General features: G+C 52.7%; 1 protein-coding gene across 1 annotated transcript in view; it reads right to left on the reverse strand.

Annotated features, from left to right (window-relative positions):
* Nucleotides 1-16,577, reverse strand: part of LOC137483411 (ankyrin repeat and fibronectin type-III domain-containing protein 1-like) — a 192,250-nt gene that overhangs the window by 60,668 nt on the left and 115,005 nt on the right. Inside the window, exon 4 of the mRNA XM_068206435.1 lies at nt 13,223-13,263. Within this exon, the coding sequence (XP_068062536.1) occupies nt 13,223-13,263 (41 nt within the window). The remainder of the gene's footprint in view (nt 1-13,222; nt 13,264-16,577) is intronic.

Raw genomic sequence — 16,577 nt, forward strand, 5'->3', positions numbered from 1 at the left:
AAAGTTCCCCGTGGCCACCAGCCCCTGCTGCGTGCTTCCCTGCCCGCCGCTCCCTGCAGGGACCCCCACATCCCTCCAGGGTCCAGCAGCTGACCCTGACATTCCCATCCAGCACCTCCTTTCTGGCTGTGAAGCAAGAGCCCTGGACATGCCTGGAGGGATCTACCCAGGGACACAGACCCCAGCCCGGGGGTCTCCATGGCAGCGCCCACCCGGGCCAGTGCCAGCTCTCTGCCCAGGAGCCCCAGAGCAGATAACCTGCACTGTGCAAGTGCTGGGGCATGCAGCTCGGCAATAGCCCAGCTCTCCAGCTCAGGAATGTCCAAATAAATACAGAAATACATAAAAAGGCCATAAATAAGGTTGCCTGAGATGGCTGTTTGTCTCTCGCCTGGCCAGGACCCCTGCTCCCCCGCTGCTGTTTGCCTTGGCAGATGACAGCTGGGTAATTTGTTTCCATTGCAATGAAGTCCCAATTAACTGGAATAAACTTTTTACACTAAGTGTGTTTGTTTAACAAACTGGCTCTTTCAGAGCCTCACCGAGACCTGATTGATGCATTTGAGGGGAGTGGAAACACGCTGGGTGCTTGGACATTAAAGCAGCAGTGTCTGAGCAGGCTGGGGCTGAAAGGGCTCTCTCTGTGTTTGGGAAATCAAAACTGACACCTCAGCTGTCTGGACTGGGATAGGGATTTCAGCGTGGCCTTTGTGTACAAATATTGACAGTTTCTCATTCGCTGTGGCTGACACCCCTCCGGTGTCCCCACGGGCCGGAGATCGCCCAGGGCCACGCTCCGCTCTGCTGGGAGAACGTGGGATCCATCACTGCTAGGATGCACGTGGTCCCTCCTGGAGACAGCACTGGGGGCTCCAGCCAGCCATCTCAATCCCAAAGAAAGGTGGGATTGACTCCGCAGGGCACCCTCAATGAAGCAGAGCCAATGTCTGCAGAAGCAGCCACGCTCCTCCTCCCAGCCTTCTGAGATCAGCTTCATTGATTTACAGCAGCAAGGCCAAGATGGTGAGAGACCAGTCTGAGATGGCTAGAAACTGGTTGGGAGTCCGAGTCTGGTTTCTGGTTCACACCAGAGTTTTCAGCAACACGCTCCAGCTGAGGGGAGGTGAGAGAACAGAGAAATGTGATAAAAGCCCAAAAGCAGAGTCCTCAGAACCATCCAGTTGGGATGGAAATGGCAAAGCCAAGTGGACAAACTGCACAGTAGGCGTCTGGCACAGCTGGGAGCCAAGGCAGGCCATGAAGATGCTATGCAGGCAGAGGCACTGTCTGGACACCTCTGGAGACAGCAGCTCTCGTGCTGCGCCTCCTTTGGGAACATTGCTGCTGGGAGCACCCTTGGGACAAGCAAAACGAAGCCCCACAGCTGCCAGACGGTGGCCTAGGATGCAGAGGGACAAAAGAGGAACACCGCGGGGAAAAGATGACCCAACCACCCCTGGCAGTGGTGCCAAAGGCAGGCACCAAGCACCACTGCTGGCTCTGGTGGGATGTCCCACGAGGAGGGAAAAGCCATGGCACAGCTCCATGGCAGAGCCCACGCCAGGACCAACCCCACCCTGGAGTTGTGTTCCAGCTGCCTGGTGAGACACTGCATGGGTAGGTAATAAGCACTTCTGGAAAACAAAGCACTTCTGACATCCGAGGGGACAACGAATGCAGCTGAGCTTTCTCTCCCTCGGTGCTTTTTCCTTCCTACCTCCAACTGCATAGGAAAACCTCCAACAGACCCTGCTTGAGAACTGTCAGCTCCAGAGGTGTTCTTGAAGCATTCACTGGGAAGACTTTTCTATTTCTAATCTAAAAATGGGAATTTGCAGGTCCCAGAGCTCCTTTCTTCTGCTTCTCCAGCTCAAGCAATTTCCTCAAAGCAACACACACATTTCCATTTACTGTGGGACAAGGTGGTGTTTTCCTGTGGCTGGGGGTTGAGCTGATCTCCCACAATCCATCAGTAAAATGCTCCAAAGTCTGTCTGAAGTCAGCCTGCCACAGCTGTCCACAGCTTGATTCAGTCAAGTCTTTAATTTAGGTGTAAATACCATTATTCATTGTTCCAGGCCCTGGCACAGGGTGCCCAGAGAAGCTGTGGCTACCCCTTGATCCCTGGAAGTGCCCAAGGCCAGGTTGGACATCGGGGCTTGGAGCAAGCTAGGCTAGTGGAAGGTGTCCCTGTCCATGGCAGGGGCTGGAACGAGATGAGCTTTAAGGTCCCTTCCAACCCAAACCATTCTGGGATTCCATGATTCTTCAGTGATTATTATCAGCTCATCCTACATTCAGGATGTGTTGAAGCCACCAGAGGCAGCACTGATGGCAGAGCTCTGCACTGTCTGCCCAGGCTCCCTGTGCAGTCCATGGGGAGATAAGAATTCATTTCCCCATAAATTAGATGGAATGCTGGTCATGATGCCCTTTCACATGATGTCCTAAGCTTGAAGAGACAAATAAGCACCCTCATCCCTTCCCACTGCACAGCCACCACACTACCCTAAATGCTGTGTCTGCCAATGCCAGAAACCTGCAGAAAGCTGAAATCCTTGGATCACCCTCCATGCACACAGCTCTGCCAGGATGCAGGAAAGACAGTGTGTTTCCTCCTTTAACACCCTTAGTCACACTTTTCCCTGAGCAAATGAGCACTAGTTCCATGTCTCCCTGCAGCCTGCCAAGCACAGCCTGGTCCCACCTGATTATCCCTCCCAGAGAAGAGCTCTGGGATCCGGCTGATTGCTCACACAACCTGTGACATCCCTGGAAGTGTTCCAAGAATGGGGTTTGGAGATGCCTGGGACAGTGGAAGGTGTCCCTGCCCATGGTAGAGATGATCCTTAAGGTCCCTTCCAACCCAAACCCTTGTGTGACTCTCCAGCCCAGCTGTCAATCTGGCAGTGCAGGTGGGAGCATGGAGAGAAAATGCCACAATGGTATTTGAATAAACACCCAGATTAATCTGTGGCTGTTCCAATAAACTGTATCAGAGCCCGCCCATGCTGTGCTGAGGGCAAAGCTCTTGAGATGATGTGAGGCAGCAAGGTGGAGAACGGAGAATGAGGAAAGGGAGATTTTCTCTCATGAGCAGAAATTGAAAGCATTCAACACACCTGGAGCTGCTACGCTGCTGAACGTGATCACAGTGCCTGCGTGGGAGGGTGGCAGGGAGTGAAGAGGAGGGCACTGCACACTTACAGTACACACCATTATACATTTTTCTTTGGAATTACAGACCTTTTAGCAGTTGGTGCTTGAATAAACACATATTTACCTTCTCACCAAGGACTGGGGCGAGGCACAGCACATCATACCTAAGGCAGCTGCAGGAGCTCATCCCTAAATGCATGTTCCCAATGGATAAGAAATAATGTGTTAGCACACTGGGACACTCGCAGAGCCAACAGTAAAATCATGGAATCATGGGAGGGTTTGGGTTCCATCTAGCTCCAACCTCCTGCCATGGAGTACAGAATACAGTGGTCAATACAAATGAAATATTACAATATATAGGAAAATTATTAGGGAAACTAAAGAAAGGGAAAATGTGTGTCTGGACATGGAAAATCTGATATTGGGAGCCAAACAAAGACTAGCAATAGGTCTGGTTTTAAGGGTCACTGGGGCTACTTTAAAGCAGAGTCTGTAGGAGTGCTCAAATGATGCAGAAAAGGAAAACATAGTCCATATTTATTCTGTGTTTGGGAAAAAAAAACGTGAGTAAACTAATTCCTAGGAGAGATGAAGCACTCCTGAATCATTAGCGTCCATGTGTATCAAATGTGGCCAAAGAGCACCAAGCAGCCAGCACAGCCAACACATACCCAAAAGCTGGGGAGAGGTTTTTGGGCTCTGCTGCTTGTTTTGAGCCAAGTTCAGGCTAACACATCCAGATGGAAATGGCTCCTTCCCCCCAGCATTCCCACCCGGCAGTAAGGGTGACCTAGTTACCAAGCAAACGGTCAGCCTGATATAGGACCCAGAAGGCAGGGCTCATCTGGAATTAAATTAAGAAATAATTAAAGGATGTAAGTTCTAATTAAAGTCAGTCGGTGTGTCTTGGTGGAAGAGATCTTGTCAAATGAGCCTGATGTCACTCTGTAATGAACACTCGCTTGCAGGAAAGGCCTTGTGCACATCCTGGCTGCGCAGGCAGAGCTCTCAGTGCTCCTTGACATTCTCATTTCAGAAGATGGGGCTGTGCAGCCCAAATCAAGCACTTTAAATAGATTTAGAGCCGGCTGACAGGTCTCACACAGGAGGTGTCAATGGGGAATCGTTAGCGAGGCTCCACAGGGAACACACCGGTCGATATTTCCATTGATGATCACGATGGAAATACAAAATCCTCACTCAAAAAATTAGCGGATGACAGGAAGATTGATGGAATGGTAAATATTGATGAGGAGAGAGGGAAATGCCTGGTAATGCTGAGCCCATTCAAACACTGTACATGATAATGCAGCCCAGCCCGGGATAAGAGAGCTTCAGAGAGGGATTTCAGGCCGTATTTTTGAACAGGGACTGGATCCCAGACAAGAGGGAGCCTCCAGAAAGGGTCAGGGGTCACCACGGGTGAGCAGCCCAGCACAAGGCTCTAATGTGAGGCTGTGATGAAAAAAGCTGATGCAGTTCTTGGGGGAGAGCAGGAGAGCTGCACATACTGCACTGCTGGGACTGCCACTGCCACTCCTGCAATTAAGGTGTCCATGCTTAAAGGGGACACTAAAACAGCACAGCCTGGAGGGATGAGTCACAAAATTGATCTGACGGCTGGAGAAAATACCTTGCTGAAAAAGATTTCAGCTATATTGAGTCTATTGATAAAAATCTGCCACCCACCAAAATCCAGAGTGGTGCCAACTGCTTTTATCAGCAAGACATGCCAGGAGGCAGGGACTGGGAAGTGGAGCCCAGCAAATTCTAGCAAGTTTTGGGTCAGGATTAAATGCATCTCAGGGACACTCAGAGAATTAGATAACTCTCAGAAGGCAACCAAAACCTCTACATGAGCTTGTGGGCAATTCATATCCCTGCAACACATGGGAGGCCAAAGAATTGATGTAATCTACCTAAATCCCACCCAAATGAATCCCAGCAGACAACTGGAGCTCCAGGGCTGACTCCTGCTGTGCACAGGATGAAGGCTCAGGAGGGCTGTTTAATGGCTTTACACTGACAGAGAGCAGGTTTGGAGTGAATGCTATGAAGAAATTGTTCCCTGGCAGGGTGGGCAGGCCCTGGCACAGGGTGCCCAGAGCAGCTGTGGCTGCCCCTGGATCCCTGGAAATGTCCAAGGCCAGGTTGGATGGGGCTTGGAGCAACCTGGGACAGTGGAAGGTGTCCCTGGCATGGCAGGGAGTGGGACTGGATGATTTTTCAAGCTCCTTCCAACCCAAACCATTCTGGGATCCTATGAGATAGTCCTGGCCTTGGAGCCATGAGGAGCTGGGGTGGCACTGAGCTCCTCAAAGCAGAAGTTCTGAGCTGCAAGTCCAGCTACCTCTGAGGAGTCCCCATCAAGTCTTGTGCCAGCAGCAAAGCATAAGGAAAAGGATCCCTCTGTCTTGGAGAAAGCCCAGCAGGGATGGCTGGCTAAGCAGCTCAGGAAACTCCTCTCCCCACTTGTCCCTTTTGTACCTGGCTGTCTTGGGGACCAATGGCTGCTGTGGGTGGCAGCGGTGCCTCCCATGGCGAAAGCATCTCCGTGTTGACTCAGTGCAGCAAACATTTTGCTCTCTTGCTTAGGGGAGAAAGCAGGCTTGGTTATTTGTTAAAAATGCCCATCTTCCTACGCTCAATTCCCTTTCCATGATTAATGCCAGGCGCTGCAATCGTGGCAGGGCTGCAGCTGGTGCTTAGGTGGCTCCTGTGCCAGGCTGAGTGCTGAGCTGGCAGCATTGTCCTCCCAGCACCAGAGGGGAAGGCAGCCCCGGGCCCAGAGCAGCAGGGCAGGCAGATGCCATCCTCATGGTCCCACCAGTGGCCCGGGGAGCCCCAGTGCCCAGGCACGGAGGGGCCATGCCCACTCTGCTCCCTCCTTCTGGAAAAAGCAGCGAGGAGAGGGACTCCCATGGTGAGCAAGGAGTCTTGTGCTGCCCAAGGGCTGAGCCCCAGTCCCTGCTGGCATTTCACAGGGACAGAATCCCCTCAAAGAAGTGCAGGGGAACACACACCCTTCAGCTGGGACAACAGGAAGCACAACAGAAAGAATTTGAGTCTTTGTGTGGCAGTGCTGGAGACAGGGAATCAGGCCGGCAGGTTTTTAATTGGAATAGGATTGAAAGTACAGGGGAGACAAAATCCAACCCTGCTTCGGTGTAAAGAAAGGGGCTGGGGGAACAGGCAAAAAGCCCTGCAAGTTTCTATGACAACTGCCACTTTAAGAGCCTACACTGCAACCTCACTTAACACATCAAAAGCTGCAGGGAAACAATGAAACCCTAAACTTTATTTTATACCAGGTGCAGGAAGGCCATTCCCAGGGGAGAGCAGGCACAGGGCCTGGGGTTGGTCCAGTGCTCCATGGCCTGTGCAGCCAGTGCCGGGTGAAATGAGTTCAGCCAGCCCTAGCAACTCCTCCTGCTGTCCCCTGGGCTCCAGGGACCACTAAAACCAAATCCTTGTTCAAACCTTTCTTGGGCCAACCTATTTAATTCTGGTTATCAAGAGTCCTGATGCCATCCTGAAAAACCATGGATCCAGAATAGTTTGGGCTGGAAGGAACCTTAAAGCCCATCTCGTTCCAACGCCCTGACATGGGCAGGGACACCTCCCACTGTCCCAGCTTGCTCCAAGCCCTGTCCAGCCTGGCCCTGGGCACTGCCAGGGATCCAGGGGCAGCCACAGCTGCTCTGGGCACCCTGTGCCTGGGCCTCACCACCCTTGCAGGAAAGAATTTCTCCCTGATACCGAATTTAAATCTCTTCTCTTTTAATTTAAAACCATTCCCATTTGTCCTATCACTCTCTGTCCATGTAAACAAGACACTCTTCCTCTCTTTAATAAGCTCCTTTAAGTACTGGAAGGCTGAAATGAGGTGCCACTGAAGCCTTTTCGTCTCCAGGCTGAACACCCTCAGCTCTCCCAGCCTGGCTCCAGAGCAGAGGGCCCAGCCCTGGAAGCATCTTTGTGGCCTCCTCTGGACCCATTCTGTGTGCAGAGCATCCCACCATGACCCTCCAGGCCCAGTGGGCACAGGAGCCCAGGGTGGGCACTCTGTCCCAAGGAGCAATAAAGAAGAAAATGAGTAAGAGCAGTGTTCATCCAGACTTCACCAGAGCCACGGTCCTCAGCAGGACCCCCAGGCACATAATGCAGTGCTGCCCTCCCAGGCTGCAGTGGGGAGGGGACCAGAGCAGGACAGCCAGGCCTTTCGCAGGGGGCCCTGCCCTCATCCCCAGGTACAAACTGGTACCAGTTTCCAGCTTCCCAAGCAAACAGCAATGTTAGCCTGGGCAGGCAGCCCAGAGGCCACAGTGCAAAGCAGCAGGGTGATGGCTCCTCCACGCCTGAGCTCCTGGCGGATCCCTGCCAGCACCACTCCTCCTCGGGGCCCTGTCCCAGCTCCCTCCACAGCCCAGAGGAACAGCCTGGATCTGCCTGTTCTGAACTGGCAGGAGATCAGCTGAACTCCTGCACCCCCTGCAAAGGTCCAGGGCAACCCTCTGCCATGCCATGAGGTACCCCTCAGTTCATTCCCACTCCTGCTAATCCCCAGCTCCCTGCTGCTCCCCACTGCTCATGCCTGCTTCTCCTAACTCCCTGCTCCCAGGCTGCTCAGGGTCAGCTCTGCTCTCCATTCCCAGACTGGCATTTGTTGAATGACTACATTTCTCCAAAGTGCCTTTGCAGGATTCTCTTCCTTTCTCTGCACTCCAAAGTATTAAAGCCCCTCCACCTGCCTGGAGCTCAGACTGAATCCACTGGCCAAACTCCAGGGGGAATATTTTATAAGTATGCTATACAGTTTCAGTGACTCAGCCCCACTGCCAGGATATCCCAAACCAGCTCCAGAACCTTCCTTAAATATGTTGTGTGTAAAGGGATCATGCCTCATCTCTCCAGAGATCTGCCTTGGCTAGGATTTGGGGTTGGAAGTGAGCACACTGTGTTCATGATCCCTTCTGGAGGGCTACATTCCCCTTCAGCTTCCAACCTGCACCCGCCTGAAGAGCACCCACCCCACAGACCCCAACATTTCTCTTTCACCCTCCACAGCTCTGCCATCCCACTGCCACCAGAGATGTTGGTGATGGTGCTTCATCCTTTCCTACAACCAAAGCTGGGAGCATTCTCCAAACCTGTGCAGGTGATTTTAGGACAGTTTCTTGCATCACTGAGTATCCCAATGAGTATCCTTTATGGAGAGGTAGTCTTGGCATTGCTTCTCCTACCCCACAGCTCCCTGGTGTCACTGGCACCATCTCTTTCTCCCCACTTCCCATGTGTGTCCTCCCCTCTCTGCTCAGCACTTGGAACCTGAGCTCCCAGCTGAACAACTCTCAGCCACCACAGAAGAAGTCAAACATTGCCTATATGTGTGTGATTATCATCGTTACTACAGCAATAATGTCTGAGGGAAGGAGGCACTGAAATGAAAACCCGGCTTAGGAACACATCACGCTTATTATGATGGTCCTTAATGCTTCCAAGATGTAAATACTGATTTCTAGAGCCTTAAAACCACTAATGTTTTATGAGATAATGATTCAGCAAGGAAACACTTTCATCTAAGTGCTGGCATGGCAAGATTGGAGTCTGGGAGATGAAATGTTCTGCTGTAAGGGCCAGGTGACAAAGAATTAGCTGTGGAGACAGCTCCATGTAATGACTTTGAGGCAAAACAAACAGGAGCTGCTGCTTTCTGGGAGGTGGTTTCAAAGGTTCCTCATGTGTTTGCACATCTGAGGCTGGAGGACAGAGGGCCAGGGCAGCCTTTAATCCAAGATGGAGACAGAGCCATGAGGTGCCTGCCCGAAAGGGCTGTGGGATCCTGCTGCTGCAGGGCGGGCTCCGAGACAGCCGCTCTCTTCTGCACGGCCACCATCCCAGGGGACGGAGGAGCGGATCAGCGGAGGACATTTTGTCACTACAGCTGTGTCCCTCCTGACACCTCAGAGTGCCTAGCAGATATTCCCTGCTCTTGAGTGACGGCTCCCTGACAGCTGAGCATCGCCAGGGGGATGAGGGCAGCTCCCACTGCAAAGCAGTGACACTTTATTAAGCCCAGGTGTTTCAGTCTGCATTTGCTAGGGGGTTTATGAGTGTCATTACTACCAACAATTCTTTCTGCTTTAAAGAAAATGAGTTCCTGACACTGAAGAGCAAATATGTGCCGGGGCAATTAGCAAACACACCGGACAACCTCCTGTCAAGAGACTTCCACCCAGCCCTGCCAGGAGAGTTTTTACCTCCTGTCCCAGGAGAGCCTATTCCTGTCTTAGAGCATGGTCTCCTTGCCCCTGGGTCCTCAGCCAGTGGCTCCCTGCTGCCTTGACAGAGAAGTCAGGGCCCTGTGTTAGAAATTTGGAAAGACCTCTGGAAGCCTGGATACTCTCACAGCATTACAGCTGTATCAGCGCTTTCCAAAAGTGGCGTGGCAAAGGAGTGAGCAGCTCAGGGGCTGGACTGATACCACCCCATGTTTCTTCCCCAGTCCCTACGAACTCTGGTCAGAGCAGAGTTGCAGCCAGGGCTGCACCAGGGGAGGCATGGGCCCAGACAGCATCAGATGAGAGTTGTTAGGTCAGGATAAACCATTCTGACAGCTGAACACACTGTTTTGGAAACAGAGGAAGGCACCTGTACCTGTTCATGTGGGATGGCTGGAGCAGTCAGTGCAGGTGAGGATACCTGTGCACATGTTGACTAACAACTGGACTTGTGGCCACTCCCAACATGCCAGGTTCCTCTCTCAGGTATTTCAGCTGCAGGAGCTCTTTATGTGCCAGTGCTGGTCCTTCCTTGGTGGTCTCTACCCCTGTCAGTTCTCAGCTGATGTAACTTCACCTAAGATTAATGCTTCAGCGTTCCTGACTCAGGCTGCATCCCTCCATTTACCATGGAAGAGGGAACATTACCTCCCAGACTAAAAATCAGGAGACCCAGCTCCTGACATGGGCCAGCTCTTACAGGAATATCCATAAGCACCACCACTGAAGCCCTTGCAAGCAGAAGGGCATCTCCCAGAGCACGCAGCAGCTCCAACAGCTCCATTCTGGGCACCTCTGACTTCCTATAGCCAAGATCCACCTGCACTACACCTCCCTGTGTGCTTTCCACTGCATCTTGAGGCAATCCAGTGGGAGATCTGTACCTCATGGATGGACTGGGAGGAGGGGAAGGGCCATCAGAGGCTGATGGGCGAGGGTGGACATGTCTCCATGCCCTTGATCAGCACTGGCATGTTCCAGGAGCTCAGGAAACACCTGCCTGCTGGCTAAGGCAGACTGACAGGAACTGTGAGGTGAGGACACATTTCCATTTCTGAAGGGAAGAGGCAACAAAGGAATGAAAGGAGTCACTCCAGGAGACACAAGGAAATTCAACAGATGGAATAGCTGATGTCCATAGAGGAAGAGGGCACCCGATCAGAGAAGGCTGAACATGGCAGGAACAGAGCAGGAGTCACTCCCAGGACAAGCAGCGACAAAACTCACTGCTGAGATTTCTGGCATGTGTGTCTCCTTTTTCTGCTTTCAGGACCAACATCTGCTGTGGGAGAGCCCCAAAGCCTGACACAAGAGCAGGGTGGCTCCGACCCTGCTCCCACAGCTCAGGGCTTTGGTGGCAAGTGAGCCAATGCCTCAGAAGCCAGAAAAGGAAAAGCAGAAGCACAGTCAAATTTGCTCTGGCACATGGGAGCTGCAGGACCAGCTACACACTGCCAGATTTCTCTCAGCTCATCACCCTCATTGCACAGATGTGTCCAGGAACCACCACAGCTGGGCTCAGCTCTTCCCATGCTCTGGCTGCTCGCCACTGCCTTGCCCAGGGCTCGGGGAACTGTGAATCTGGGCTGTGGAACTGCTGCAGATGAGCTGAGCTGTCTCAAGTCCTCAGCAGGTCCACCCAACCCCTGGCATTTTCCAGCAACCTTTCTCTGCTGAGGAAGACGAGCTCCAGCCCCGCCTGAAACTGAAGGGCTCCATAGAGAGCACCTGGTCCAGCCTTGCAGAGGGGTTCCAACAGGCACACTGTGGCATCAGCTGGTGGATCAAAAAGCCAGATGGGATGGGGGCAGTGGCACCAAGCCACATCAGGCCACACACTTATCCATCACAACCCCTAAACAGCCACTGAGGACTGTAAATGGGCTGGGCATTAACCAAAGTCACAGTGTTATGACCTGGCACATCACAGCTGCTCAGCCAAACCATGCAGGTCCCGTGGCCTCGTGGCAGAGAGAAACAAACTCCCATGAAACATCCTCTATCTACAAGAGCACCTGCACCCCACTCTGACCCAGCAGCTCCACATCTTTAGCAAGATGGGAAGCCCATGTTCTCCCATTCAAGGTAGAGAAACATTCCTCATTTCTCAGAGGAGATTGGTTATAAATGCAGCACCACAAATTATTGCTACCAACCGCCAAAACCATAGGAAATCTGAACACTAAGAGCTCTTTAAAGATTTCTTCCAAATCTCCTACTTCAAGCCTCCCCAAAGCTTCAGCTGGAACTGAGACATAGGAGATGCTTCAATCTGCTCTAAACCTGCTTGTCAGACTCCTCACAAACACAGCACTACACTCAGGAGCACCAAAATCTTGGACAGCTGTTGGGAGAGGTCACAAAAACACAACCACTAGCTCTTTGCCAAATGTGTATTCACGTTGTTGTGGCATCCACAATGACTCCATAACCTCCTGTGATATTCCTCTGATCTCCCAGAAAGCCATGCAGGATTAAGCAGATACTCTGTATTTCCAGAAGTCTTTATCTGCCTGAGGTCTTGGAAAGCTGATGAGCCACACTGCCTTGGAGTGAACAGGCAGAGGAGCTCCCTCAAAGCAGACTTTCAGTATGGACCTAGAAACCAGCACCGAGTTTTAAAAGCTCTTGGTGGCACAAAGAGGAATCAGCAGGCAACTGAAGAGCATACACACACCCCACACTTGCTCTCCCAGGACAGACAGCGAGCAGGCAGATCTGTACAACATTCCCTGACACAGCCTGTCACCCCTGGACCTGCTCCCTGCGAGGCCAAGCTTGACTCAGACCAAGAATTCTGCCACACTGCTTGCACTGCTGGGAAAGCAGCAAAGAGTGAGCAAGAGCAGAGGGACAGTGAGCTTTGGAGGAGAAATCCTCAACCCAATTCCTTCTGAATTGTCCAAAGCCATGCTCCTCTGACAATCCTGCCCATCAGAGCATTGTCCCACAACTTCAAATCCACCTATGTTTTTTGGTTTGTTTGTTTTTTCAGAAGGAAGGTGATAACCTGAAGACCTTCACTTCCCCAAGCAAAGCAGGAGCAACACAAGGTCCCACAGGCAACATGCTCAGCAGCACAACACGTAATGCAGTGCCAGGGCAGAACCCAACCTCCCAGCAGGGCTTTTAACAGATTGCCATTATCCAAATGATGATGGGAACAAACCTGTCCATCCAGCAAGCACAACCTTCTTACCTGGAAGGTGCCATGCTGTGGCGAGGTTCTGTTACCTAATCCACACACCAAGCAGCCAACTGCTTGTGTTGGTGGAGTAGTTTGCAGTAACTTTCTCATGTCCATAGCTCTAAAAGCCCCTTGCCCCCCTCTCCCCCTGCAGCTCACAGAGCTGCACCAAGCACAGCGGGTGAAGACAGTGGGCACCAGCGTGGATACACAGCTGTGGGAGATGCACTGCGAGATCCGCCCGCTGTGACACGCAGCGAAATCCTTCGATTCTCCAAGGCAGCTCGGCTGTGCAAACCAGGAGCAGAAGGAGCCAGAGGTGGGAAAGGTCACCAGTGCACTCCCCTCTCCCGGCTCTGTCCCCCAGGCTCAGTCGAGCTGTCATGGTTCCTTCTGACCTGATGGAAGGATTTGCATATGCCCTGAAGCCAGCATGACTGACAGCCCTTCCACTGTTATCCTCACTTTTGTAATTGCAGCAGCTATTCTTGTACACCGAAATGTCTAATCTTAGCAAGCCATGGAGCTGCTGGGTAATATGGACCAGCCGGGAATTTCCATGCAATTACTCACCACTGCTACTGGCACTTACTTTGGCTGGTAAAAGTCCTTCTTGTCTGCCGACCCCAGGCTCTGCAAGACACAAAAGACAGATGTATTTATTTTTTTAACCCTTTGCCAAGCAAGTATCGCTGATGAGGATGTGTGGGGAAGCACTGAAAGGCAGTGCCTGTCATTTTCTGCCCGAAGGGTCTTAGTGGACTGGCTGGACAGGACAGATTGGCCCTCCAGCCATAGGCAATGCCCACAGCACCAAAGATGCAAAAATAGGGAGTTAAACTAGAGGTGAGAGAATGCATTAGATGTGAATTCAATGTACTTAGGCATGTCTGTGTCTTCTGCAGAAATGTGGCACCTTGTGTCAGGAGGGGACTCAAATCCTGTCAAGTCCACCCAGCTGGAAAGAGGACAAAGTGCAGGATTTGGTGGAGGGGCTGAGCCACCACCGCTGCAAAGACCCTCTGGCAGGTCAGGGGCTGAGCCCAAGGCCCCCATTTCCTGCCAGGAGCAGGACAACAAAATTCTTCTGCCAAGAAAACCACATCAGGTCTCAAGCACATGCAAAACTGGGAAGCAGAGACAGCCCTGATGCTCGCTCAGGTTCCTGTCCCTCCAACTCCACCCCCAGCATGATGGAGTATAAGTGTGAGAGCACCACAGATGGGCTGTGCCATGGTCCCCTGTGAGACCCCAGTGAGGCCAAGCCTCCCCATGGGGCCCCTGGGCACTGCACAGACCCCACCTGGGGTGCAGGGCCAGGTGTGTGCATGGCACACAGAGAGCGTGTGTGCAGCTCCTCACACCGTGAGGATGGGGCCGTGTACCCCACACACATCCCAGTCTCTCCCCCAACACACCTTGTCCCAGAGGCACCCACAGCAGGGACTGGCCCCCAGCCCTGCTCTGAGGCCCCAGTGCATGACACGAGCTCCCTGGGCACAGAATGGTACCTGCACCGAGGGATGAGCAGGGCAGGCTGTGCCCAACGCAGCGGGATGCTCATGGCAGGTGGCACCGGGACAGATAGACACAGACCCACCAGACCTGGGTGTCACCAAAGCTGTTGCACCGCCACAGCCCTCTCCTCCTGCTCCTCCTCCTCGTCCTGGGGATGATCCTTGTCTGTGCACCTTGTGGGGTGGAGGGCAGGGAGCAGCAGCGCAGGGTGGCCCCACCACCGTCCCTGTCCCCGTGTGTCGCTGCATGCAGGCTCGCGGGAGCCGCTTGGGCTCCAGGGCAGCTGTTGTAGTTTTGCTCTGTGGTTGCCAGGCAATGGTGAGCTCCAGCTCGGGGAGCGGCAGGGCCGAATGCTAATCAGGCCCACAATAGCAATCCCAAAGCTTCTCCTTGCCAGCCAAAGCCAAAGAGAGCTCCCACCAAAGCCAGCAGGGAGAGGAGGACCCCAGTTTTTAAGCAGGCAGGGATCCACTGTCACCAAAACATAACCAAAAGGGAGCTCTGGAACCAGCAAGATGGGGATGTGGTTCTGTGGTGGGTGACCCTTTCCATGGCACAGAGATGTTGGTTGGTCACCAACATCTGGTGGCTGCAGCCACCCCACGGCACAGGGTACGACAGTCTGCGTGTGTGAGGTCCTGCTGCTCAGCCCAGGGCACACAGAGGTCTGTGGGCAGAGCTGGGAGCACACAGGAGCAGCTTCCATTTGGGGTGAGAAGCTCATTGGGAATGGCTGGAGCTGTGCCAGGGCAGGGTAAGGTTGGAGATCAGGAAAGGTTCTTCCCCCAGAGGGTGCTGGGCACTGCCCAGGCTCCCCAGGGAATGGGCACGGCCCCGAGGCTGCCAGAGCTCCAGGAGTGCTTGGACAACACTGTCAGGGACAGGGTGGGATTGTTGGGGTGTCTGTGCAGGGCCAGGGGTTGGACTGGATGGTCCTTGTGCATCCCTTCCAACTCACGAGATTTTGTGGTTCTGTGGTTCTAAGATGTCACCTGCCCTGGTGCTGATTGTCAACATGCAAGAGCTCTGAGCAGCCCTGCCAGGTGGAGATGGGGACAGCCCTGGCTGTCCCTGCTGCTCCTCTGACCCCACAGCAGCAAGGAGCTGCACCAAAGCCCCATGAATAAATGGCCAGACACCAAATTGGGCTGATCCAACACTGGCACAACCTGCCCAGATAGGTGGTGGATTCTCCATCCTTGGAGACATCCAAGACCCGCTGGGCATGGACCTGGGTGTCCAGGATAATCCAGACTAGGTGATCCTGCACTGAGCAGGGGGTTGGGTTGAGAGATCTCCAGGATATCCCCAGGTCCCCCAAACCACCCCATGCATTCCTGAGGCAGCAGAAAAATGAGCACAGCAGTAACTGCTCAGAGTGAGTGATGGGACCTGAGCAATGGGAGCTGTCCTGCAAGCCCAGAGCACACCCAGGAACGGCTCCACTCCTTCCAGCATAGCATTCCCATATGATATTTCCTTACTTCCTTAAACTTGCACCCAAACCCCAAAGTGGTACTTCCCAAACTATGGATCAGTTTCAATGAAATTCATGAGCCATGACAAATTCAGTTCTTTCTGCTCTCTGTGCAAGTGGGGATCATGGAGAACTGCTGATATTTAAGGACAAATCACCCACAAACAGTGTTCTCAATGCCACTGAAACAACATCTGTATAACCTGCACCTCACATAGCCAGACCCTCCACCCAGCCACAGCGGAGGTCCATGGGAAAAGCTCCCATCAATGCCATAGCCAGTGAAAACTAAGATTTTAGATATCTGGGATAAAACAATGAGGAACTAACTTAGCAGAGAGAATAAAAAAAAACCCCACCAATAAACTGGGCAGTGATTACAGCAATGATGAGCCAAAATTACTAATTTTAACACTCATGAAGAAAATCGCCAATAAGGAGGAAAAGCAGAATTTCAGCAACATGTCCAAGGAATTGGGCCTGGAGCAAGACCAGGAGCTTTGAATCAGCTGGTGGTGGTACCACCATCCCAAAGTCTGACCTTGAGCTATTTCTTCCCACTTTGTGTCTCAGTTTCCCCATATTGCTCAGGCACAGCCCTTTGCCTCCTTACACTCTTTCCAGAAGAGAACAGGACCATGCCCAATAGGCAGATGGAGTTGCACAGGTCAATCCCACCATGCTGCATTTCTCTTTCCTAAGCAAGCACAAAACCAAGGTGGCCATGGATGCAGAGGGCTCTGGGAGAGTGTCCAGGAAAGCACAATAACCACCAGTGAATGGAGCAGAGCTTGCTGGAGGCCTTTCCAAGGGCAGGGACATCACAACGTCCTGGTAGGAGCTGAAGCACTGCCTGGGAAGATTCTCCTCACGGGGGGATTGGTGATGGCCTGAAGAGGTTAATGAGAGATCACACAGGGAATGGGGGAGGCTGTGGGCAGGACTGGCCATG

The sequence above is a fragment of the Anomalospiza imberbis genome, chromosome 16 (assembly GCF_031753505.1).
Source record: "Anomalospiza imberbis isolate Cuckoo-Finch-1a 21T00152 chromosome 16, ASM3175350v1, whole genome shotgun sequence".
Taxonomy (NCBI): domain Eukaryota; kingdom Metazoa; phylum Chordata; class Aves; order Passeriformes; family Viduidae; genus Anomalospiza; species Anomalospiza imberbis.